General features: G+C 45.3%; 1 protein-coding gene across 1 annotated transcript in view; it reads right to left on the reverse strand.

Moving 5' to 3' along the window:
• Positions 1–1,212: 1,212 nt before the first annotated feature.
• The window catches only part of GATB (glutamyl-tRNA amidotransferase subunit B), a 684,248-nt gene continuing 658,922 nt past the window's right edge, over positions 1,213–26,538 (reverse strand). Inside the window, exon 13 of the mRNA XM_069242652.1 lies at positions 1,213–2,592. Coding sequence (XP_069098753.1) covers positions 2,467–2,592 — 126 coding nt within the window. The 3' untranslated portion in view covers positions 1,213–2,466. The remainder of the gene's footprint in view (positions 2,593–26,538) is intronic.

The following is a 26,538-nucleotide window of genomic DNA, read 5'->3' on the forward strand; positions in this document are numbered from 1 at the left end:
TCCCCCTGTTTTCCATACAGTGCCAACGTATATCTATACGCTTGTGCAGCCTTGTTGGGGGCCATAATATTCATGAATAGTACTAAACTTGGTTTTAGATGATAGAAAAATATTGTCCTTGAATGTGGATGGTTATATGCAAATGATAATCTGATCCTATGAGTTCATTGTCTTCGTGGTCTACTAACCATTAGCTTTAGGGCCTGATTTAGATTTAAGCAGTGGGTTTACTGTTCACAATGGTGATGGATATCCTGTCCGCCGAAATCTAAATCCCTTAGGAAACAATGAGATTTAGATTTCGGCGGACGGGATATCTGTCACTTTTGGGACTTAGTAACCCCCTCCACCGAAATCTAAATCAGGCTCTTAGGTCAGTTTGATATATGTTACGTATTATGTATCAGTTCGCTTTGATTTAAAAAAAAAAAAAAAAAAAAAGCCAATATCTGGAGTTTCACTGATATTACTTTTAATTTTAGTGTATTCAATGATTTCTTTTTAGTGTCCAAATTGTGGGTGCAGATGGGACCCTATATTTTTGAGCAGTGGGATATTGTGTGGGCATGAACATTCGTGACATACATTTTGTCAGTTCATCTAAGTAAGTTGGAAAAAGCTTCCTGCCTCGTCTTGAGTCTCAAATTTGATCACTTACAACATATTTCTTAAATATAGAAGTTATAACTTTCGTTGTTTTTCCTCTTAACATTACACAACAGAACTTCTCACATTAAATTGACCATCATCTGTGGGAAAATGGTGTCTCCCTTTAAAATGACACAGTATTCTAAGATGTTCTCTTCTTATCGGGTAGTTAAGGGATTAAGTGATAAAATATGTAGAATAATGATTAGAGTGGTTCAGAGTTTGATGGCTGCTTCAGTACCCAACACCCACTTCTCTCTCTAAGTACCACTGGGCTCTCAAGGAAAGAAGGTAACAACGAAACCTAAAGGACATTATTTCCCTAGCATATTCTTGATTGACATCAGTGTTGTGGATTAAGTTATACTAATGTGAAAGACTGACTGACAAAGTAGAAAATAAGCCATGTGATTCTACAATTCTCAGAAACCATAAAACATTTGGAACTGATGTTTTTCAGTTATGATAAAAACACATTTCAGCCCAAAAGTATCTGACTGCACTACAGCAAACATAGGAGTCACTCATTATTGTGTCCCACTGATTTACTTCATGAGGCAAAACAATGCTTCATTTGAGAAAACGTTTAATTACAGTGTGATAATTGACAAAATACATTCTACCGGATAGTGTTCAGATGACAAAACAAAGTTGTACTGTGAATAGGGGAAAACGTTATTTCTAAAAGTAAAAAAAAATTCTACTACGAGAGACTCGTGTTGGTACGCTAGTTACATTTGCAAAGGCTAAACTTGATTTACTGTGAAATGAAATTTAGCTGCCAGACATGACAGCAATCGAGCATTTTCCCATCACTTGAAGGAGGGGGAGCTTATTTCATGGGAGTTTACTGTCAGAACAGGATATACGATCTTCCAGCGACAAACTCTTCAATGTTTTAGAGCGTATATAAAACTACAGGGTCCACTAAAAATGTGGCTGACAACGACACCGACTTCGTATTAAACCCAAAGTAGGAGGACTTTTCCTAGTCAGTTGAAAAGACTCTGAACTTGGGAAATAGTTACTAATAAACATCGATTTTACAATGACAGGACACACGGTATATCTTGTCCTTTATAACACCTCCTTGCCTCTCCATCTGCTGTAGCGCAACACGTTTTAGAGTGATTCATGAGGATCACAAGCGCGCCCTTTGGAGCTGAATACGATTTAGTGCTCAAGGCACCAACTTGAGAAAAAGATGCTGACAAATGAAGTCTCCATCCCGTCACTGCATACGTCATGTGACTGTGGACAGATCACTTTATCTCCCTGGGTCTCGCTTAATCAACTGCACATTGCGAGCACCTGCAAAAGGTTGCCTCGGAGGTTTGAGCCGCACAAGTAGCTTTTTTCATTGCCGAACATCCCTACTCTGAAGCAGTCATTAATTTCCCCCTTCTGTTTCACAGCTCTTTATATCTCGCCACTTGCTCCGCTTTATTGAGCGCCATAAAGCACCAGTCTGTGGTTCACAGTAATCATGGGGCAGAAAACAATGACAGATGCACCCTTCAGAAATGCTCACGAGTTGCTCCGTCTCAATTAACACTGGACAGAAATAACCCTGTAAAACACTTTAGAGGGATGGCAGCTGGGAAGCACTAGACGGGAAGACAGGGAGGAGAACAGCTAAGGCCAATGAGGCGCCCTGCTGTTCCATACTGCGCTAGTCTAAGGGGCATAAACAAAACAATGTGTAAGACGGGTGTTTGAATCCTCGCTGCACTGTCGTGGCCTGGTGATTGTCGGACGGTCCTTGACAGCTCCTCAAAAACTTGATGGAGGCGTTGCCTGCCGGTGGATGCGTGGACGTCAGGACAACTTCTCCTCTAATATCGTTTTCACAAGCACGGGATCCGCCTGGCCTTTAGTCGCTCTTTGCACAAGGCCAATGAGTTTATTCAGTATTTTCTTCTGTCCCTTTCTTATCTGGATAACCTGCAAACACAATGCAAAGAGAAAATAAGTTACACACTTTTCAGCAGGACTGATGACGTCACATTAATCTCTTTTGTCCTGAGGCAGCTAAAAGTGTCAGGAGCCTGAAATAGAAGTTTTCCAAACAAGTACAGTTGCATATATTGTCAGTGTGAGAGTATTAAGAGTTCAGCCAAAGCTATTGGAAGATAATGTGTTTGCTCTTATTTCAAATTGCCAATAACCAATGCGACACAATGGTGTGGGTGGGCGTATATTTTGTTCTGTCAAGATTACAGTAATTTATGAAGCAACTTCCTTGAGGTACTCAAAAACATGTCGCTCGGCTGCTCGACAGCCTACCATAGGGAAGAGTTTAGCCTTTGGCAGCTACAGAATTTTCAGGCTTCGTCACGCGGTGAGGGCCTGCAGGTAAGCACCCTGAACATCAACGAAAATCAGACAAGTGTCCAGCGCCCCTAAAGTACGATCAGGAGGGAAGACTTTATCTACTCAGGTAGCTACATATGGAACTTGCTTGCTAATGTCCTTAGGTTAGAGTACACGTTCTTACATTTTAAGAGACCATTAAAGATTAATTTATTTCAACATAGCTGGCAAGTTTTCACATGGGGTATGAGTGATATTTCCATGGTTTCAGTTCAATTACGAGTGACATTCAGTTGTGAAATGTGTGATAGAGTGTCACTTTTTCACGAGTACCAAGCAATGAAGTGCATGGGAAGAGATAAATATCAGAAGTGACACCTTTTGAGCAATATGAAGTTCTAAAAAATATCTTGAAACTGCTGCAAAACACCTGAAATGGAACATCACTACTCTACAATCTCTTTCTAAGATGATCATATCCTTCATGATGAAGTCTGTAACATTGCTGGATTCTCATGTAGAATGGATATGCGCTTTCTCTTTTGAGTAGTACCCACTGTTTTTGGAACAGAAAAAATAAAAAGAAGTAAAAAATATTGTTTCCATTAAGATCTGCCTAATGGTAGATGTTTATTTACATTTCGGCTCGCTGCAATAGGAAATTGAGATTTGACAGTGGTCAATAGATGATGCAGTGGATGAGACTTTGCTACCATGGGCAAAAAGAGTCTTTATGTAGTTTTAAATGCACACTAACACTGTTAGCGTGAAAATGTACCCTGGGTGTGTTAAAAATAACCCAGTACGGGCGAGTGTGCATCAAAAAGGGCTTGCGCTGTGTCGATTCCACTCACAAGCAGGACCTTGCGTTGTTTCTCCTTTCGTCAGATCGGGGTGCGTCGTTTCTTCTCTCCGCAGTGAAGCGTCGATCTGGTCAGCACTCTCGGGTCCGGGCAGGCCTTGCGTTGTTTTTACATGCCCAGCGGTGTTTGCGTTGGAAATCCAGCTGCACGATAATCCGAAAACCAAACTGTGCCTGAGACTTCAAACAACAGGAGGCACGCTCTAAATCAAGCCCTTGGAGATCTTCACAAGATGGAAGGCACACAAAGTCCAGTCTTTGCCCTCTTACTCTGGCAGAAGAAGCAACTGCAGGATAGCTCCACAAAGCTCAGTCACTGCCAGGGCAGTTCTTCTTCCTCAGCTCTTCAGCTCTTCTCCAGGCACAGGTTCCTCTTGGTTTCCAGAAGTGTTCTAAAGTCTGCGGTTTTGGGTGCCCTTCTTATACGCAATTTCTCCTTTGAAGTAGGCCTACTTCAAAGCAAAGTCTCTCTTGAATGTGAAATCCTGCCTTTCCCAGGCCAGGCCCCAGATACTCACCAGGGGGTTGGAGACTGCATTGTGTGAGGGCAGGCACAGCCCTTTCAAGTGTGAGTGACCACTCCTCTCCTCCCTCCTAGCGCAGATGGCTCATCAGGATATGCAGGCTACACCCCAGCTCCCTTTGTGTCACTGTCTAGTGTGAGATGCAACCAGCCCAACTGTCAAACTGACCCAGACAGGGAATCCACAAACATCCAGAGTCACAGAAATGGTATAAGCAAACACACAATCTTAAAATCAACTTTACTAAAAGATGTATTTTTTAATTGTTAGCTCAGAGACCCCAAACTCCACATGTCCATCCGCTTCCAAAGGGAATCTACACTTTAATCAGATTTAAAGGTAGCCCTCATGTTCACCTGTGAGAGTGACAGGCCTTGCAACAGTGAAAAACAAATTTAGCAATATTTCACTGTCAGGACATTTAAAACACATTACTATATGTCCTACCTTAACCATACACTGCACCCTGCCCTTGGGGCTACCTAGGGCTTACCTTAGAGGTGTCGGACATGTAAGAAAAGGGAAGGTTTAGGCCTGGCAAGTGAGTACACTTGCCAAGCCGAATTTACAGGTAAAACTGCACACACAGACACTGCAGTGGCAGGTCTGAGACATGATTACAGAGCTACTTATGTGGGTGGCACAACCAGTGCTGCAGTCCCACTAGTAGCATTTGATTTAGAGGCACTGGGCACCTAAAGTGCACTGTACTAGGGACTTACTAATAAATCAAATATGCCAATCATGGATAAGCCAATTACATACACATTTTGTAAAGGAGCACTTGCACTTTAGCACTGGTTAGCAGTGGTAAAGTGCCCAGAGTAACAAAAACAGCAAAATAAAATCATAGTCCAGCCCACATCAACAACCTGGGAAACAGGCAAAAAGTTAAGGGAGACCACGCCAAGGATTAAAGTATAACACGTGTCCCCCCCTAGCTGAAAGTGGGGAGCAACTACCCAACCTCATGGGAGTTCTCATTACTAAGGCGGAAGAACCTGGACAGACCATCAGCATTGGCGTGTTCTGTACCAGGACAGTGTTCCACCATAAAGTCCCTCCCCTGTAGGGAAATGGACCACCTCAACAGTTTTGGATTCTCACCCCTCATATGCATTAACCATCTGAGGGGCCTGTGGTCGGTCTGAACTCGGAAGTGAGTCCCAAACAAGTAGGGTCTTAGCTTCTTCAGTGCCCAGACCACAGCAACGCTTCCCGTTCTATGGCACTCCACCTACGTTCCCTGGGTAGTAACCTCCTGCTAATGAAGGCTACGGGTTGATCTAGGCCCTCTTCATTAAGCTGTGAGAGTACTGCTCCAATACCATGCTCTGAGGCATCTGTTTGCAAAACAAACTCCTTGGAGTAGTCAGGTGCCTTCAGCACAGGTGTTGTGCACATGGCAGCCTTCTGGGAATCAAAAGCGTTCTGGCAAGCCTCTGTCCAGATCACTTTCCTGGGTTGCTTCTTCGAAGTCAACTCAGTTAAGGGGGTAACAATGGTACCATATCCCTTAACAAACCTCCTGTAGTATCCTGTGAGACCTAAGAAGGCTCTCACTTCAGTCTGGGTCTTGGGAGGCTCCCAAGCCAGAATTGTGTCAATCTTAGGCTGTAGGGGTGCCACCTGGCCACTCCCCACCTGGTGTCCTAAGTACACCACAGAACCCTACCCTATTTGGCACTTGCTCGCCTTAATAGTGGCCTCTAACACTATCCAGAGGTGTTTCAGGTGTTTCTCCCATGTGGAACTAAACACAGCAATGTCATCCAGGTTGGTGGCACTGAACTCATCCAGCCCAGCCAACACCTGGTTGACCAACCTCTGAAAGGTGGCAGGGACAATCTTCATCCCAAATGGCATGACTTTAAATTGAAAATGTCCATCTGGGGTAGAGAATGCTGACCTCTCCTTGCCCCCCTCAGTTAAGGCAATCTGCCAGTACCTAGATAGTAAATGAAACGTACTGAGGTACTTGGCAGCTCCTAACCGATCAATGAGCTCATCAGCTCGGGGGATGGGGCGTGCGTCAGTCTTGCTGACCGTATTAAGTCCCCGTTAGTCCACACAAAACCTGAGTTCTGGAGTGGTACCAGGTGCAGCAGCCTTTGGGACCAATACCACTGGGCTGGTCCAAGGACTGCTGGAGTGCTCAATAACCCCTAGGGTAAGCATTTTAGATACTTCATCCTTAATGCATGCCCTAACCCTGTCAGTCACCCTGTAAACTTTTTGTTTAATAGGTGTACTGTCCCCAGTGTCCAAATCATGTGTGCACAAGTGTGTGACTCCTGGGATCAGGGAAAACAGTGAGGAAACTGTCCCAACACGTGGCAACAGTCACCTTGCTGCTTCTCAGTCAGGGGGGGAGAGGATCACTCCTTCCACTGACCCATCTTTTTCTCCTGCAGACAGGAGGTCAGGAAGAAGCTCACTCTCCTCCTCTACACCATCATCTGTCGCAAGGAGCATGGACAGTTCAGTCCGCTCAAAGTGAGGTTTAAGGCAGTTGAAGTGCAGGACCCTTAAATGGTTCCTTGGAGACTGCAAGCCCACCAGGTAGGTGACTTCATTCTTGCGCTCCACCACCTCAAATGGCCCAGTCCACTTATACTGGAGCGGTCTAGGCTCCACTGGTGCCATCACCCACACTTTTTGTCCAGGTTGTAACTCGACCAGAGTGGCATTCTGGTCATACCAGCGTGTCATGTCCTCCTAGCTGCTTCTAGGTTCTCCTGGGCGAGGCTCCTGAAGCATACAGTCTGGTTTCTCAAAGCCAGCATGTAACTGAATACATCCTTGGAGGGGGGGGTTACTAGGAGCCTCCTTCACCAGACTCAAGGGTCCCCTCACGTGGTGGCCATAAATCAGCTCAAAGGCACTAAACCCAAGTCCCTTTTGAGGCACCTCCCTGTAGGGGAACAGAAGGCATGGCAAGAGGACTTCTCACTTCCGCCTCATGGGCTCTGACAGGCCCATGATCATGCCTTTCAAGGTGCGGTTGAATCTCTCAACCAGACCATTACTTTGGGGGTGGTAAGGGGTGGTGAACTTGTAGGTTACCCCACACTCCTTCCACAGAGACTTCATATACGTGGATATGACATTGGTACCCCTATCAGATATCACTTCCTTGGGGAACCCCATGCGGGTAAAAAAAAACCATCAAAGCACGACCCAACACAGGGGAAGTGATCTCAAAAGAATGGCTTATGGGTACTGGGTGGCATGGTCCACCGAGACCAGGATGAACCTGTTGCCCATGGCTGTCTTGGGATCCAGAGGCCCCACAATGTCAATGCCTACCCCCTCAAAGGGAGTACTGACCACAGGTAAAGGTTGGAGGGGAGCCTTACATTTCCCCCCACTCTTGCCACTTGCCTGGCAAGTCTGACAAGACCTGCAATGTGCATCTGAGTGCCTGCGTATTAGGGGCCAGTGAAAGTGGGTGACAAGCTAAAGGCACATCATGAGCCAACCCCAGTAGGAAGGCCCTGAAGCACTGGGGTACCACCAGCACACGGCTGACCCAGGCTCAGGAACCTTAGGCTCGCTATACAGGAGGTCATCCTGCTAATAAATCAGGTGTGATCCTGGCTCCTTGCCAGCCGCTTGGTCTGCAGCCTGCTGCTGCGAACCCTCCAGAGTAGGGCATGTCTTCTGTGTTGCACAGAATGCTTCCCTGGTGGGCCCCCCTTCCTACTGCCACTGCAACAGCTCAGGGACCTCCCCCAGTTCAGCCACTTGTTCCCCTGTAGGCTCTGGGGTGTCACTCTCAGACTCCGCCTCCTCCCGGACCGTGGAAACTTCTGGGGCCGGTTTCCCACGCCCCCTGCCCTTCCTCTTCTTGGAGGTACCCTGGGCCACTGTTTCAGGCTCCAGGGGCTCTTGACTACCCTGACGGGCTGCCATTGACCGGGTGGATACGCATACCAACCCAGGCAGACCCAACATCTCCAAGTGAGACCTGTGTTACACCTCCTTCCAAGGGGAATCCTCCAGGTCATTGCCTAGCAAACAATCAACCGGCATGGTTGGACTCACAGCTACATTCAAGGAACCTGAGACGCCCTTCCCCATTCAAAGGGAACCTGCGCCACTCTACAGAGGCGCTCTGAGTTGTCCACTGCAACTACTTGGTGAAGTACCTGGGGATCAATCTGCTCTTCAGACACCAGCTGACTCCTTGCTGTAGTCAAGGTGGCTCCTGTGTCTCTCAAAGCCTCTACCCTCTGTCCATTAATGGTCACCCACTGCCTGTACTTCGTAGTGTTTTCAGGCACAAGGGTTCTCTGGACCATCTCACTGTCCCCTAGTGAGACAAAGGTCATCTCGGCTGGCTCCCACACACCTGGACCCAACTCCTCCCCAAGCGCTACACTGGCCAAACCCTGGGACGGCACACCAGTGGGTGCCGGTGTACTTTTGGGGCATTTGGGGTCCCCCCCTCACATGACCCACCTGGTCACATGCATAGCAGTTACGTGAGGGATCACTTGCTATTGGCTTCCGTTTGGAGAACCATGGCTTCTTCTCACTGGGGGATTGGGAATCCTTGCCCTGGGAATCAGTTTAGGGCCCTTTAGAGAACTCCCCCTGTTAACCCTTACCCCCCCTTTCTTCTGAGAGGGACCCTTCCCACCCTTGGCATGGTCTCCCCCATACCTCTTTTAGACCCTGGTGCTCTCCCAGCGGTCCGCTTCCTGTGCAAGCTTCCTGGGATCAGTCAGCTTGCTGTCAATCAGGTGCTGGCGCAGCTCTGGAAAACATAAATTATACAAGTGCTCCCAAGCAGTCAGATTGTAAAGCTCCTCATACGTAGTTACCTTACTTCCCTTCACCCAACCATCCAGTGACCTGCAATAAGAATCAACACATTCCAACCATGTTTGGGATTCCTTCTTCTTAGAAGACCTAAACGTGTCCTTATACTGGTCAGGGGTGAGACCGTATCTTGTTAGCAGGGCTTCTTTCATGATAGTGTAGGTGAGACTCTGAGCATCCCCTGAGGCTGTCAGTGTATCCCTCCCCTCTATCTCAAAGTGCTTCCACAGAGCTGCCCCCCAATGAGTTTCAGGGGCCAGGTTCATGTGGAGAGCAGACTCATACCCCTTGAACCACAAGTATATGTCATCCTCCCTCTTGTAATCCCTCACTAGGTCTTTTGGGATGTGTACCCTTCTTTCAGGCTGCACTGTACTGGTGCTGCCACCATCTCTACTAGACTGGCTCCTCTGATCTAACTCCTTTAAGCTAAGTTCCTGAGCCAGTAGTATCTACCTTTCTTCAATGGCCATCCTCCTGTCCTCCCTTTCCCTCTCCATCTTGAGCTTGAGCTTTTCCAGCTCCAAATGTTACTTTCTCTCTGCCTGTCTGTCCTGTAACTCTTCAGGTGTCAGACCCTTAGATGAGACACTGCTACCTGCCCTGGAGACCTTCTCCCTGGACATAACAGGCCCACCCACAATACCATTGTGTATGGAACACTGTTCCTCCTCTTCCTCCTCATCCTCTGTGTGCCCTTCTGTGCTCTTGGCTGTCACCCCAGGCCCTCAGCGCCTTTTGCAGCTCCTCCTTCTTGGATGAGCTCTTAATGGGACAGTCAAAACTTTTACAGAACTGCTTCAACTGAGCCTTTGTATAACTCTCAAATTTCTCTAGGTCAAAATCAGCTCTAACCGATGTATCTCCAGCTTGGGACATGATGAAGATTCAAAAACAAGTGCAAAGTTCCAAATCAGAAAAGTTCCTAAATGAAGTTTCAAAAAAGTCAGTCAATGGATCAGCGAGAAATAGAACAAAAAGAAGTTTCATAGAGAGAAGCAAAAATCAGAAGACAAGTAGTATGTGGTCACGTAGTGGTCTGAACTCAAAACAGTAGTGTACACTTAATTACTGTATGTCAAGTACAAATACAAGTCCAATCCCAACCGTTGATCACCAATGTTAGAAATGGGGGTCTTTGGTTGGCAGTCAGGTTACCTCCTGTCCAAGCAAGGACCCTCACTCTAGTCAGGGTAAAAGAGAATCACCCTCAGCTAACCCCTGCTTACCCCATTGGTGGCTTGGCACGAGCAGTAGGCTTAACTTCAGAGTGCTAAGTGTAAAGTATTTGTACGAACACACACAGTAACTTAATGAAAACACTACAAAATGACAACACAGGTTTAGAAAAATAGGAAATACTTATCTAAACAAAACAAGACCAAAATGACAACAATCAACAATACACAAGTCAAGTTATCAATTAAAGAGCAAAAAGAGTATTTATGTAGTTTTAAACACACACTAACACTGTTAGCATGAAAATTTACCTTGGGTGCATCAAAAATAACCCTGCACAGGCAAGTGTGTGTCAAAAATGGCTTGCGATGCATCGATTCCACTCATGAGCGGGACCTTGCATCGTTTCTCCTTTCGTCGGGTCGGGGCACGTCGTTTCTTCTCTCCGCAGGAGAGCGATGCGTTGATCCGGTCAGCACTCTCAGGTCCGGGCAGGCCTTGCATTGTTTTTACACACCCAGCGGTGTTCGCGTTGGAAATTAAGCTGCAGGATGATCCGAAAACCACGCAGCATGGGTTGTGATCCCCCGGACTCCGTCAGCGATGCTGCGTGTCGTTTTTCCAGCTCCGTGGATTCTTCGGTCGTGTTACAGGCGAGCGTCGTTTTTCAGCCGCAAAGCTGGCGGTGCATCGATTTCCCGGCCACAGAGCGGAGTTGCTTCGATCTTTTCCCCGTACGGCGTTCTGTGCGTGGATTTCTTCCTCTTAGGCTGCCAGCTTCTCCTTTCAGGGTCCCAGGAACTGGATGGGCACCACAGGGAAGAGTAGGAGCCTCTCCAGAGACTCCAGGTGCTGGCAGAGAGAAGTCTTTGCAGTCCCTGAGACTTCAAACAACAGGAGGCAAGCTCTAAATCCAGCCCTTGGAGATCTTCACAAGATGGAAGGCACACAAAGTCCAGTCTTTGCCCTCTTACTCTGGCAGAAGGAGCAACTGCAGGATAGCTCCACAAAGCCCAGTCACAGGGAGGGCAGCTCTTCTTCCTCAGCTCTTCAGCTCTTCTCCAGGCAGAGGTTCCTCTTGGTTTCCAGAAGTGTTATAAAGTCTGTGGTTTTGGGTGCCCTTCTTATACCCAATTTCTCCTTTGAAGTAGGCCTACTTCAAAGCAAAGTCTCTCTTGAATGTGAAATCTTGCCTTTCCCAGGCCAGGCCCCAGATACTCGCCAGGGGGTTGGAGACTGCATTGTGTGAGTGACCACTCCCTTTGTGTCACAGTCTAGTGTGAGGTGTGAGGTGCAACCAGCCCAACTGTCAAACTGACCCAGACAGAGAATCCACAAACAGGCAGAGTCACAGAAATGGTATAAGCAAGAAAATGCTCACTTTCTAAAAGTGGCATTTTCAAACACACAATCTTAAAATCAACTTTACTAAAATATGTATTTTTAAATTGTGAGCTCAGAGACCCCGAACTCCACATGTCCATCCGCTCCCAAAGGGAATCTACACTTTAATCAGATTTAAAGGTAGCCCCTATGTTAACCTATGAGAGAGACAGGCCTTGCAACAGTGAAAAACGAATTTAGCAATATTTCACTGTTAGGACATATAGAACACATATGTCCTGCCTTAACCATACACTGCATCCTGCCCTTGGGGCTACCAAGGGCCTACATTAGGGGTGTCTGACATGTAGAAAAGGGAAGGTTTAGGCCTGGCAAGTGGGTACACTTGCCAAGTCGAATTTACAGGTAAAACTGCACACACAGACACTGCAGTGGCAGGTCTGAGACATGATTACAGAGCTACTTACGTGGGTGGCACAACCAGTGCTGCAGGCCCACTAGTAGCATTTGATTTACAGGCCCTGGGCACCTCTAGTGCACTGTACTAGGGACTTACTAATAAATCAAATATGCCAATCATGGATAAGCCAATTACATACACATTTTGTAAAGGAGCATTTGCACTTTAGCACTGGTTAGCAGTGGTAAAGTGCCCAGGGTGAAAAAACTGCAAAATCAGTCCAGCACACATCAACAACCTGGGAAACAGAGGAAAAACGTTAAGGGAGACACTGCCAAGGATGAAAAGTCTAACATGACACTATTTTTTTCTTTCGTTTCTGCATGTGTTTCAGGAACCTGCCTTACTGCTAGAACTAGCTCTCTGAACACACACATCTCTCAGAAGGACTCTGCTTACCGTTAGCTGCCTTACTGTTTTAATTGCTACAATCAAACTCTTTCTATTTACTGCATGGGTTGTGATCCTTTTAAAAAGACACCCATTTTACATGTTTCAGATCTGATTTGACCCCGTGAAGCAGCATAGGTGAGACTCGGTTTCATATAATGTTATAATCCTGTGTGTAGTGCTCTTCTGTCTGTAGGGTGCCCTGCTTGTGCGAGTGCCATGAGTCTGTTTTCCTCACCAGTGTCCGTCTTCTGCTGGATCCCGAATGATGATTCATGTTTGTGCATGTTAGGATTACTTTTCTTAGACTTGGTGAAATGTTCCTAAAATGTGCACTATTCATAGTATGAATTTATGTAGCCATGTCAGACTGGGGCACATTCTTCGTGTCACAGGGTTACCTTTTACCAATCACTGTAAGCAATTCTCTGTTCAGTTGTAGTGGCTACAGTCTACAGCACGCAGAAGGCATGTTGTTGGCTTTAGATGCCTGAGGATGGAACCCTGCGATGAAGCGATCAGGCCAGTGTCTCCCATGAGTGTGGCCTGACGACAGCCCTGCCAGTGTGCAGCTGACCTGTCTACGATGCAGGCATCAAGGGCCCCATTTGAAAACAACTAAATAGAGATTATTGTTCCCTATCAAGTATTATCGGCCTAGTGTGCTCCACTGAGCCTGCTTAGGGCTGCCATCTTCCTGTCCTTTGTAGCCAGTTGCTGGTCTTTTGAAGTGATGTATAGCTGGATAAAGTACACAGGGGGTACTAGTGGGGGTGGGGTGTTAGTTCTCTTCACTTGTCAGTTCGTGGTGGCAGGATCCTTCCTGGTGTACCCCTGGTCTGGGTCCTGGCCTTTTCATTTAACTTGCCTGTTGTACATTCCTTTACATCTTTAACATGTAAAGGGCCTTTGTGATGTAGACAGGTTATTTCATAAAGTTATCACGTCAAAGCTATCTCTTTCGTCTGCTTTGACAGCAAGAACCAATAAATATATAGCCCTTGGCTCAGTGTATCTGTGTGCCTAGATGAGAGGTCCTCCCCTTGGATCAAATTCAGTTTTCCAATACCGTATTAGAGGATGAGTTGGGGGAGCAGTTTTACATCTTGTGTGTTTTGTGGAGGCCTCCCTAGTACTTTAAAGTGCCAGTATGTAACTGGGGGTTGATACCATTGGTTCAAAGTTTTCCAAGAATCCCCTGTATATTGGTGCCTACTTTTCCCTCCGGAGATACAGAAAGTGCTGCGACAACACACCAGCAGCCGGCGGAGAGCTATATAAATGTCAAGTAACAAGTTACTGTAAATTTGGCTGCTTGTCTAAGTTGCAGTACTGTTGCAAGAGAGGCTTTCCCTAAGCCTCAGGGCCATCAGTAGCAAGGCTTGTGTTGCTGTTTTTGCAGGAAGAGAGAGTTTTATCTCGCAAAAGTGTCCAGTGCAAACAAACTTTCCCTTTTGCTGCTTACAAAGGCTGCAGTCAGTTCACTGCGCTCAGAGTTACAGTCAACAAGATGCCTCCGTGTCCAAACGTCTTTCTCCTGGAAAATGTGCTTCGTAGACAGTACCAAGACATAATTTTTTGGGTGGTGGTTTCTTTACTTTTTTAAAGCATCACTCAGCATTTTGGTTTTGGGGATGCTATGTACAACCCTCTGGCAGTAGTGGAAGCACTGATGCTGATAGCTGTAATAAATTTAGAGGCTTTCGCTTTGGGGTTGGCAGTTCTCCTCGCTTATCATGCACAGGAACTTCTGGGTTGTAATCTAAGCAAGAGTCATTGGGCCCCGAGTAACCATACAGGACTGGCAACAGTTCTCTGCACTGTGTGCCAGGGTGCGCCCAACCACCCCCAAAGTATAAATTAATGTGGAGAGCACCCATGTCTTCGTAGGCGTGCACATGCTTGGAAATGTGAGCACTTGTGTGTGTAAGTGTCATTCTCGGAGGCATGTAGCTGTCTTCACCTACTTGGTTCATGCTCAGAAAGTTAAACAAAATCAAGTCTGCACCTTGTAAGGCGCATCACCTCTGCAATGTAGAGTCAGATGTTCATTTAGGTTGTTTTTGTTTCACACCACATGTATTGTAGTCATCGCTTTTTTGCCTCTATTGTGGGAAGCACTCTTGTATTCCTCACGCCATTTTATGCTGCCCTCATGAACTGCAAATTTACACCAGGACTTGTGCATATGTGAGGCTCTCACAGATGTCTGGTGCAGGCGCTCAGACGTGCCTCAAGCAGACAGATGGGCATTGTACCACTTTACACCTACTCCAACTGCACATGTTCATAAAACATCCAAAGAATGCCAGGCCAAGAGATAGCTGTGCGCATTCTATATGTGACCACACAGTTGAGCTCGAAAGCTGGTTTTCCTCCTGCAATTGGGAAGGCCACTGGTCTGTCCCCCAAAATGTGCACAACAATGAAAAATAAAGCTGGGTCAAGCAGGTGGGAAGCGTTAATTCGGTGATTGCTCTGCAAAGCCCGCCCTTCTGTCATTAAAGCACAAAGGCAGGTCAACGTAGCCCAACAGTAGCTCCCGGAGCAATTTAAGCATGTAAAACAGTAGCATCCTGGGAGGCATGAGGATTGTAAACAGATGCCCCTGTACTGCCAGAGGGCCCTGCTGTAGTGAACTCCTGACCCTTGTCTTTTGTGATAGGAGGCCTTAACGGGCAACCAGACACCAAGTAACTGGTCCAAGACTGTGGCTGGCCATGGTTAATAAAGTAGGACCCGTGTGTGCAGGTCACATCGCGTTTACTGTACATAAAAATACCCGTGTCTAGTGAGGTGTGCACACATACTTGTCAGTTTGAGTATTGTACACCACCAGTAAGTGTTGATTTTCTCCCGCTAGCCTTGCCAGATAGAATAAGCTGTTTATTTAGGGCACACGGTACACTTGCATATTTTTCTATTGAGTTTGTTGCCAATTCCGATAGTGTGTGGGTACTTTAAGGTTCTTTTTAGGTTGAGCCTACGCAGCGCTTGCACTGACTCTTCAAGACATGTTGTATACACTTTGTGGGCTTACAGCTCATTCAGTGCCTTTGTATTTGCCCGTTTGATTGTCCTTTAAAAATACATACTTGCTATTGGTGAATCCTTCCTGTTTGTCCCTCCTTTTTATGTTTTGTTTCCTCCCCTGGAGTACCGCCCAAATACTGGTATCTTTAGGCTTTGGTATTTATGTATTCATTTTGTAGGACTATTTTTTTCTTTGTTTCCTGCTCGTGTTTGCTGTTGCCTTTATTTGTGTTCCTCGTCCTTTACGTTGTAAAGTAAGCATCTGCTCGGGATTTGTTTTGTAAATTATTTTTTCATATTAACAAAGTTACTAGTGTTTGCATTTGGATTTTAGTTCAAGTGGAACTTTAGTTTACCTGGAACTCAACCAACTTCGCAACTCATCATGATCTGCATTCCGTACCAACCACTGCACCGAGACCTTGGTAATTGCCGCCACAGATGACATCAGATCTCTGCATGACTGTGAAGAAACTGTGGCCTAATCCTCCGTGACCTCTCAGTTGCATCTGACACAATGACCCACCGCACCCTAATCGACAGACTCAACACCATCGGCATACAGCAAAACACCATCAAGTGGATCACCTCTTTTCTCTCAGGACGCACATAGAGCATCCAACTGCCTCCCTTCTCCTCAGCACACAAGGACATCACCTGTGGCGTACCCCATGGATCCTCACTCAGGCCCATCCTCTTAAACATTTACATGACCCCCCTGGCAAATGTCATCAGACCCCACGACCTCAACATAATCTCCTACGCTGACAAACCTCAACTCATCCTCCCCCTCACTGAGGACCTAATCAATGGCAAAGCCAACTTCCATAGCGTCATGACAGATGTAACCAAATGGATGAGAGACAGCTGCCTCAAGCTTAAATCCAACAAAACAGAAGTACTGATCTTCGGGAAGGACACCTCCATATGGGACCATAGCTGGTGGCCAGCAGAACTTGGACCTACGTCCACACCAACATATCATGTGTCCAACCTCAGCATCATCCTCGACAGCCAACTGACAATGAAGCAACAAATCAACACATCAACTCCAGACTATGCAGAACACTGCAGCCAGACTCATCCTGAACTCCCCAAACGGACTCACATCACCCTCCGCCCACCTCAGACACCTCTAATGGCTCCCCATCCAGAAGAGATGTCAGTTCAAGATCCTCACGCCCCCCTACAAAGCACTACACAGTCAAGGACCATCTGAAATCAACCGTCTCAACTTCCACCTGACTGGAAAACACCTGTGTTCCACCTCACTTGCCCTCAGCCACACTGCCCGCATTCACCTCAGCCACACTGGAGGCCGCTGGTACCCTACATCGCCGCCAAGACCTGGGACTCCCTACCACTCCACCTTTTAATAGCGCCCTCCCTGACAGAGTTCCAGAAAAAGCTCAAAACCTGGCTTTTCGACTGAGGCACAGAACCAAAGCACCCAGAGACCCCTAGTAGCGGCAGCACGCACTCTACAAATACCAATTGATTGACTGATTGAGTTTATTTTTTAACTTAAATCTGTAGAGAACAGTGACTGCGTGTGTATTGCCCATTAAACACCAGTCTCCTTAACCATTTTAAAAATCTGCTTTTGCTTTACATCGGACTTTCATCAATGCTTCTACCACTCTCCGCCTGCTGCTTCCCTTGCAGAGCACTGTTGCCAGCCAGGCAGTCACAGCTTCACATCAAACCAGCATGCCTGTACGAATCCTTTAACTTGAAATCCTACCTAGCCACTTTTGCTCTTGATCCCCACTCCTTGATCCGTGGGAAAAAACTATCACAAGCCCCTCATTTGAGCCCACCTCTATGCTTCAGGGAGCAAACTATTTTGTGATTTACATCACAGTCCCTCTCCGCCCCACCTCCCTGTGTACCAATGGAGATTCACATCACTGTAGGAACATAAATCTTTTCTTGAAAAAGCAGCCAGGTCTTAGGGTTGCCACCTTTTTCAAACACAAATACTGGACCATTTATACATACATTGGTGTTCTGGAAGGACTGTCTACTGATATTGCAATAGCATTTTGAGTACAGTCTGCTCCATTTCATGTTTGATCAAGGGAAGGGACCACCAAACAACACACCAATTGCAGCACTGACATGGTGAGATAGCTTCAGCCTTCAACGCAAAGAACTATTTGATCATTTGACATCCACAAATAAAGCTGCTTTGGCCATTTTGGTGACTGGAGGAGTGGAGTCTATTTCCCTTAACTCAATAAATTAAGACGCTATTAAATGGTAGTGAAACACTGGTTATTCACCTAAACAAAAGCATATTGGTGTTGGTCTCCTTCTCTTAAAAAGGCACAGTAGTCTTAGAGCTTGGCGTGAAGATAGTGCAGTCGTGCTCTGCTTACGGTTGCAGGAACAGGTACAACAAGGAGAGGCTCATATCTTGCCACAAGTAAGAAAACATTCTTGCTTGCGTGCTTTGAGTGTTGAATGGTTAACTTTTGTGTGTGTAAAACCGTTACGGATAGGGGAGGCAATGTTTGGTACAGTTACATCAAGATATTGTCAGAGAGGGGTTCTGATTTGCTCAAGCGTTTATAGGGATGCCTCTCGCACATGCTTGCTTAAAAGTGACGTTGGTGGGACTCAAACACACATTTGAATTCCTTCACAGCCTAGATGTACAGTGTGCTTTCCACTGTGCAACAGAGCCACAACACATGCATTCACGTGAGACATACCTATGAAAGATGAGTCACATAGTTTAATAGATGTTTGTGTTATAATTGGTAAGTAACATGAAATTTCCTAAGTGTATGTGTGTGTGTGTATATATATATATACATATATATATATATAAAAAACGACATCGTTTTTTTCTGATGTTAAACTGCTTTCTTCCTATGCCTTCAGTATTTAGGCAGATTCTGGAAAACCTTAAACCTTAAAAAGAGATTTTTAGAAAAGTGTAACTGAAAACTATATTATCCTAGAAGCAAAGTGTGAAAAATTTAGAAGATTAGGATTAGACAATGATTCTCTCTAAATTATTGAGTACCTCACATCTATGCCGGGGACCGGTGAAGCTGTCCAGTGTTTTTTGGGGGTTGTAAAATTTGGTACAAACAAGTCAACACCAAGTAAATGAAAAAAGAATACATTCAATATGAAACTTTTTTGCCGCTTGCACAAGTGGGATTAGAGCAGGTTTTACACACAATTCCACTATACGCAGCACAATTCCATTCCATGCAATTCCATCCACACCACCGAATTTCACTCCACGCCACACAATTCCACTCAAGGCCAAGCTACACAATTTCACTCCACTTCACAAAATTCAACTCTACTCCATTCAATTATAATCCAGTCCATGTCATTCAGTTCTACTCCATGCCCCACAGTTCAACTCTACTCCACACACAAGTCACACAATTCCACACTACACAATTCCACTCCACAGATGTCCATTCCACGCAACACAATTCCACTCCATGCCACACAATGCCACTCCACATTACTGCACTCCAAAATACTAATAGATCTCGAGACCTGTTGGCTTTGCCAATGCTTGTTTCATGATGGCACTGCATTGGGCTGTGACAACGGAAGCACCTGGCTGTTCCAGGCAGACCGGATTTGATGATATGCTCCTGTAATAAAAGGTGCAACCTCGTCCCTCAGTTACCAGATAATACCTGCCACTGAGGAACTCCGATTCCTCTGCTGCATATGAGAGATGGGCAGTTGTTAAAAGAATCTCAAGAGGAAATCAAGCATTCATCAGAGTCAGAGTTAACAAAGGAACAAACCATTTTTAGGTCCAACATACCAGACAGTCTGATTGCAAAGACCGATTATCACTTCACTAGATTTTACAGTAGGCTTAAAGACCACCTACTGCTTAGTATGGGGTTGGCATTATTGTCACTCATTTGCTTGCTTCTTCTTTGATGGTTTGCCCTGTCCATCTTGTGTGGGCCAATCCACCGGGGCATAGCATTTGTACTAGTGCCCTCCACCACTCTCATATAGGGAACTACTTTCTTATATTTTTGCTCAAGAACTCCACAAAAGTAAATGTTTTTCAGCTGTCTCCCTGATGTTCGTCTCTCCCCCACCAGTGGTTTTGTTGTTCTTTCTTGCCCATGTGCTTCTGTCCCCCACATTGTTCTATCTCGCCTGTGCTTTTATCCCTAGTTCCACGGTGCTCTCTCGCCAGTGTGCTTCTCCCCTTCCTTCCCTGTGGATTCCACCATCTTCTGTATTGCTTCTGTCCGTCACCCTTCATGTTGCTTTGCCCTATCCATGACCTCTGTGTTGCTTTTCCCACCTGCACTTTTTATCTATCCTTCATGGACTGGTAAATTAAAAGGAAAAAAGGCACCTGCGGCATTCTGTAGGTGTGCGCATTTCTGGTGACTCAAGCGCTTGCCTACAAAATGGCGCTGTCACGTCATAACACCTTTTATTTCTCTTTACCCATGCTGTACAGCATCGGGAATGCTATACAGCATAAGTAAAAACCATTGGCAAAGCTAATGGGTTCCCAACGCAAGACCTATTGCTTTACTAATTAATATTATTCCTTTTGCAGGTTCTCTGTATTTAAATATTAAAATGTTGGACATCTAATAGGATAAAAAAGCAAACAAACACACAGTTATAAGTACAACAAGTCCAATCAAGAGATAATAATAATAATGTGTGATATTCCTTGGTTTCTTCAACAAGACTTTAATTAGTACAAAAAGTTTGTTGCACCAATAAGTTCATAAAGATGAGCAGCCAACGCGTTTCGCCCTACATCATGGGCTGATTATTGGGGTTTTCTCTTTACCCCTTATGCTCTTTTGTGCAGCAAGGGCCTTGGCGGAGTTGCACACCGCATTAGCTTAAACTAGGTATTATTTCATATACTGAGAGTTACTGGACACTAATAGGGATTGGTGCGTTTCCTTTTGGCTTTCTGCATTCTCCTTACTTTGTAAACACACAGTTATGTTGTGTTATCTGAAGTTGAATATCGAGTTTCAGGCATTTGCATACCCTTACAAAGCTCAAGGGAGTCTGGTAGGGGCTGAGAGGTTTCTACGCAAAAATGAATGAGCGAGTCGTAGGACTTTAATTTCACGAGGGCGAGTATTTGTCTATTGCCTGGCCAGTTGTCTAGCTTCTTTCTATTGCACATCTGCAGATCTCCTTGTAAAACTGCACCATAGGCAAACAAAGTTACTGTCCATGCGGTATTCATCAGTTGTTGAAATTTTATGACTGAGACCTCTTTTTAATAGCTCATCCTTTTGTCCTCTTTGCTGCGTTAAACGGATGAGGCTGAAATAAAAATGCTGGTAGTTGCAAACACTAAATCAGGTTAAAAACACAAGTGTCACAACTGTAAACCAAAAAAGATAGTTCAATCATGAAGGTAACTTTGTCCTGAAAGATTCAAGGTGAAAGGTAGATCAGTCATTATTCCCTTCAAGTAATCCCCCTTCAGGTATTTATTTAACAGTTATGAAACTCATTAGCTGATCTAACATGAAGTACAAACCAAATTCACAGGCAAAAGGAGCTAGTGGATAGTTAATAAGTAAACCTAACAAAAAAAAAGAACAATCACCAGTTTGGAATAGCAACACTGTAGAGAAAAGTATGAGCCTTTTCAAGGGTGAGACACATAGCCTAAGCGGCTATGTGCATATGTTTGGCCCATGTGCAACCTATGGAGGATTGTTGTCCATTATGTTTCATCAGGCAGGGTTGTGTGACCTGTCTGGCTATGCAAGGCCAAGGGGACACCAGCTGGTCACAGAGATGATTGGTGAGATACCTGGGACCTTGATCGGCAACTGAGTTTACGCCTGCCTCTCCGACCTTCACTGAAACAGCATGCCTTTTTGAGGTGACCTGTGGTTACCGCCTTTGAGAGTTCGCTACTGGAAGCCTGCTGGTCACTAATGCAGTGGCATTTGTGGCTGGTAAAATAGACAGCAGGAAGGCAGGTAAGGCAGCACCAAATCGGGTAGGTAGTAAACATGAATTTACTAAATGACAACAGTAATGATGCAAGTTATGATCAACAAAGTGTTTCAAATAAATCCACAATTGTTTGATTGGTTTAAGTGCCTGCAACGGTCTCCCTGATGTCAACACTAACTTCTCGGGGTTACAGAAGTATTCCAGATCAGTGTGCCAATTAGGAACCCCAGGTAATCACAGTAAGTCAAAACAGAATGGTTTAGTATTAAATGAATCAATTAATATATGTCCGCATTTACAAGGAATATTAATTCCCATACTACAATTAATAAACCACAGGAATGACAGGTTTCATACTACAATGAATGCAGTAAGAAATGCAGAGCACAGGTCCCTTATATCATGAATGTAGACAAAATGTACACACATTTCATATATTGTACGGTGCTATCTGGTCGTAGGTGATCAAGCAGTGGAAAAGTGAAAGCTGGGTGAAAAGTGTGTTTACACATGGATATAGAATTTATCAAGGATCAACAGCAAGAGGGATATCGGGTTTTTGGCATGCACAAGCGGATATTTAATATTGCCTATACATCATTTCTCTGTACACGAGCAGTATAAAGTTCATTGAAAGATCATTATAAGGACTTGGCATACTGATACCAAATAATGATTCCCACTAGGAGGGGTGACGCGATCACCATTGGTAGCAGTGACAATAAATGGAAAGTACAGAGGAAGTAACAACAACAGATGCCGAAGCTCAGCAACACAGGATCCTCATTGTTAGAGCGTAAGCCATATACGCAGATGTGTTACGTAATGCACTATTTAATAACCATTGAAGTGATAGGAAGGTCATTATGATCCACTCAAGGCCTCACCTCTCATGAATTACAACCCCTAACAAACAGCATATATTAAACCACAACCCAGCTGTGGAAAACAAAGGTCCAGAACTTGCAAGCTCCTCAAACGTTCTTGCTTTTGTGGAACTATATTCTGCCATTAAATTCATTTCAAGAACAATAAGTACTTCACAACATTAGTGCAGATGATTGCAGAAATGTTCAACACTGAGATGGAAAAAGACAAAACTAATGACGGCAGGATCATTTTACCATGCTGACTCTGAAGTGGCAATTTAAGTTCCCAGGTCAGTACACTGCCTTGGAGAATAGGGTGGGCGAACGTAGACCCTACAAATGCAGAGACAGTATCCAAGATGAGCACAGTATGAACAAACAACATAACCACAGGCAAGGAAGGAGAAAGAGCCACAGTTTGATGCAAAGACGACCAAGGGGATGCGCCTGCGCACACCTATAATCTCTCCTATCTGTCGATCATTGATGAATGAGTGACTCAAAGGTGTTCCTCGGTGTTCTGACCAGTAATAGTTCAAACCACCCTAAGCTCAGGCTTGCAAGGATTGTTGCATCTAAATCTGAGAGTGCGGTTTGCATTATTGGGAGAGGGATCTATCACTGCTGGTAGCTTTGAAGAACTGTTATTTTTGGTTCTGGATGCTTTTACATAACACAAGTCCCCTGATCGATGGCAGATTTGCAGTGAAGATAGCGATGAGAGTGGCAGTGAAATTACTACCTCCGTTCCCAACATTATCAGATCTTAATCAAGGATTAGATGATTAAGGTATCCATCAAACAATTTCCTTAACTTTGGTAATGCTCTTTCTGGTGGACAATCTACCTAACTACAGGTTCCTCACCTTAAGAATTTCCTCAGGCAGGATCTGAAAATGTTTGTAGCAGTGCTCCTATGCGCTGGCAGGTGGTGTTGTGCAGCTCTGCGGCAAACCTGAACTGACCTGAACGTGACAGAGCAGAGACCCATTTAAGTGCCGTCTCTGTACGCTGACATCTGTTTATCAGCTTTCTCCTTCTGTACCCTCCAACGCAGAGGGTTGAAGAATTGGTCGGAACTGTGTGCCCGATGAAAACTTGGTTCCTTTTTATATGAGAAAGAGATGATTCCACAGAATGGGAGGCCGCAGGGCTGTGAGAAATCTGCGGTTAGAGTAACCACCAGATAAGCGTTACCGAAGGCAAGTACTTTGAACTTCTGATGGATACTTCTAACTGCAGATTCACCACCTTATGATTAGATACCATAGCAGTACCTCCCAAACTTTAACCTCTGGGGAGTGGAATGACTGGCAAAGGTGAAGTGACCGCCCACTGGATCAGACTGTCAAGGCAATAGTGCTTTGTGCATGTATGCACTGAAACACATTTAGCATCCTGGTAGATGTCCAAAACGGATATCCCTTGTGCCAGGCCCACAATGGTGGTCTAGTCCTTGATGCAGTAAGCCCAATCAGGGGACTGTTTCTTTCCATTGCACAGTAGATTTCAATATAGAAGATTATCTTTACAGTGCCATATTTTTCCAATCATTCCCTTTGTTTCTCCTAGGGAATCACACAAAGCCCTTATCATCTAAGTGATGGTCTTGTGTGGATGATATAAACAGGTCTTCTTAGGATCAAGTGGTGGAGTCTCTCCCTCCTTTTTCGAAGGGTCAGGTGGAGCAAATAACGTTGGCAGGGCATCAACTAGTCAACATGGAAAAGAATCATAACCTTTGGTAGAAAAGCCACCCTGATCCTAAGTACTCATTTGTCTGGAAAGGTGGAGAAAAGCGGCTGCACCGAAAACAGCTGTAGTTTAGTCCCTCAATGTGCTGGCGTAATCGCAATGAGAAAGAGGCTTTTAGAATTAAGAGTTGTAAAGGACTACTGTGTATAGTCTTGAAGAGCACGAGGAATATTAAGACCAAGTTCAAGTCATAAGCAAAGGGGGAAAACATGTAAGCAAAAACGTTTATGAAATGCATGACAACCCAAGACTTAAATAATGACGGTTAACCAGACACATACACAAAGGGTGAAAGGACTACCAGACAAACTTTCAGCATACCCACAGCAAGTTCTTGCTGAGGTAACGTAAGAACACACAAACAAACATGAAAAAGACTGAGTTGAGCGGGGTCAGTTTTTTGGGGCCAGCACACAGCAACAAATTTGCTGCCGCGCCACAAATAGATAGACTTAGTGAAAGGGCATCGTGCCACATGGATGAAATCACCCACAGCGGCCAGAAAGTAATTTGCTGTAGTTCAATCTCTACGAATGGAGGTGTCTTTGGTGAGACTTGGATACAGGACCCTTCCCTGTTGATGAGACAAGCGTTCCGCCACAAATGGTAGCCTGATCAGCAAATGCTAAGGCACTCCTCCTTGGCCTTTTCTGGGGTGATTACAATGACTCCCACCCAATCTGGTCTATCTTGAATGCCTCATAATTCAAAGTAGAAGAGGTAGTGATGAAAACATATACAACAGTCTTTCGATCCATTCCAGCCAGAATGCGTCTCTGAGGAAATGCCTTGGAGGAAACTCCAATGTGCAAAATTGTTGACACTAAGCGTTCTTGATGGTGGTGAACTGATTTAGCCAGGGTAGACCACACAGGTCAAAGATGCCTCTTCCCACATTGGAACTAACAGGATGGGGGGGGCTGATTCCACTCATGAACCACCAGCCAACGCCTGCTCAGCTCATCTGCTCTGGCATTCAGCAATCTTGCTAGATGTTTGACTGCTCTGCTGGTCCAGCCACCTCTAGAAGCAAAAGGCCTCCTGTCACAGGATCCAGGACCCCACTTGTTGCAGTACCATATGGTGGTTGTGTTGCCTGTAAAGACCTCCACCAGCCTCCTTTCGATGGAAGGCTCTCAATGCCAGATGGATCGCCTCAAGCTCCAGAAATTGATATGGAGAATGGAGATATGGAGAAGGCTCTCCTTTAGAGACCAGAGTCGCCTGAGCTCCAGCTTGCCCAAGTAAACCCCCACCCACATAGGAGTGATGCGTCTGTCACAATTGTGAAATTTGGGTGGGGACGGAAGAGCTGTCTCCTGCGAGATCAGGATGGAGTTGGAGAGGCAGCCATGATGCTGGGCCATTGAAATGTAGGGTTCCTGCATGGCACGCATATGACATCTGACATTTGGGATGAGGAGGATGCACAAGGCCAAGTGAAGGTTTCTGAATAGGCCAGGAGTCCAAGAATTTCTGAGACCCACGATTGAGCCTAAAACACCAGGATCATATCCTGGAATCACTGAAGTGGTGGAAAGGAAAAGAAAGCTACTGAGCAGAATCCTCCGCATAGGGCATAAGGCGGGCTTAGACTCATTGATGAAAAACCTCAAGAATGTCAGACGTTCATCCTTCAATGGGAGGTGGTCTATGACTGACTGCGATGAGCCATTTTTAACAGCCAGTCATTGAAGCACAGGAATACATGTATACAGGATCTTCGAAGATGGGTACCAACCAAACTCATCTCCTATGTGAACACTTAAAGGGCAGAAGTGAAGCCGAAAAGGAACACTGTAAACTGAAAGTGACCTTGGCCCAGCCTGATCTGCAGATATTGCTGATGAAACTACAGGGTGGGTATATGGAAATATACATCCTGCAAGTTCAGGAACACCATCCAGTCCCCGGTTCCTAGAGCTGTAAGGAACTGAGCTAAGGTGAGCATTTTGAACTTGCTGATCCTCAAAAAGGGGTTCACTGAGCAGAGATCCAAGATGGATCTGAGACCACAGTTCTTCTTTGGAATGAGGAAGTAATGCAAATACCATCTTTACATCCTGCAAGTCCTGCACAAACTTGATGTAACCATTGGATGACAGAATTATGACTTCTTGTGTCAAGAATGTGGAGAGCACAGATGAAAGTCGTTATGCGGTAGGAGAATTATGGGGTGGGGAAGAAGTGAAATGTAGGGCATAACCTCTTTCAACAATTTGAAAGGCCAACCTGTTTCATGTGATGAATCTCCAGTGGGTGGGAAATTCTATTCTGTCTTCTAAAAGCCAGGCAAAAAAAAATAAAGGGGCTTGCCAGCCACTACAGCAGAGGAGGTAGTATTGGAAGATTGCTGCATCTGTGAGTGCAAGAGGT

The sequence above is a fragment of the Pleurodeles waltl genome, chromosome 1_2 (assembly GCF_031143425.1).
Source record: "Pleurodeles waltl isolate 20211129_DDA chromosome 1_2, aPleWal1.hap1.20221129, whole genome shotgun sequence".
In the NCBI taxonomy this organism is placed as follows: domain Eukaryota; kingdom Metazoa; phylum Chordata; class Amphibia; order Caudata; family Salamandridae; genus Pleurodeles; species Pleurodeles waltl.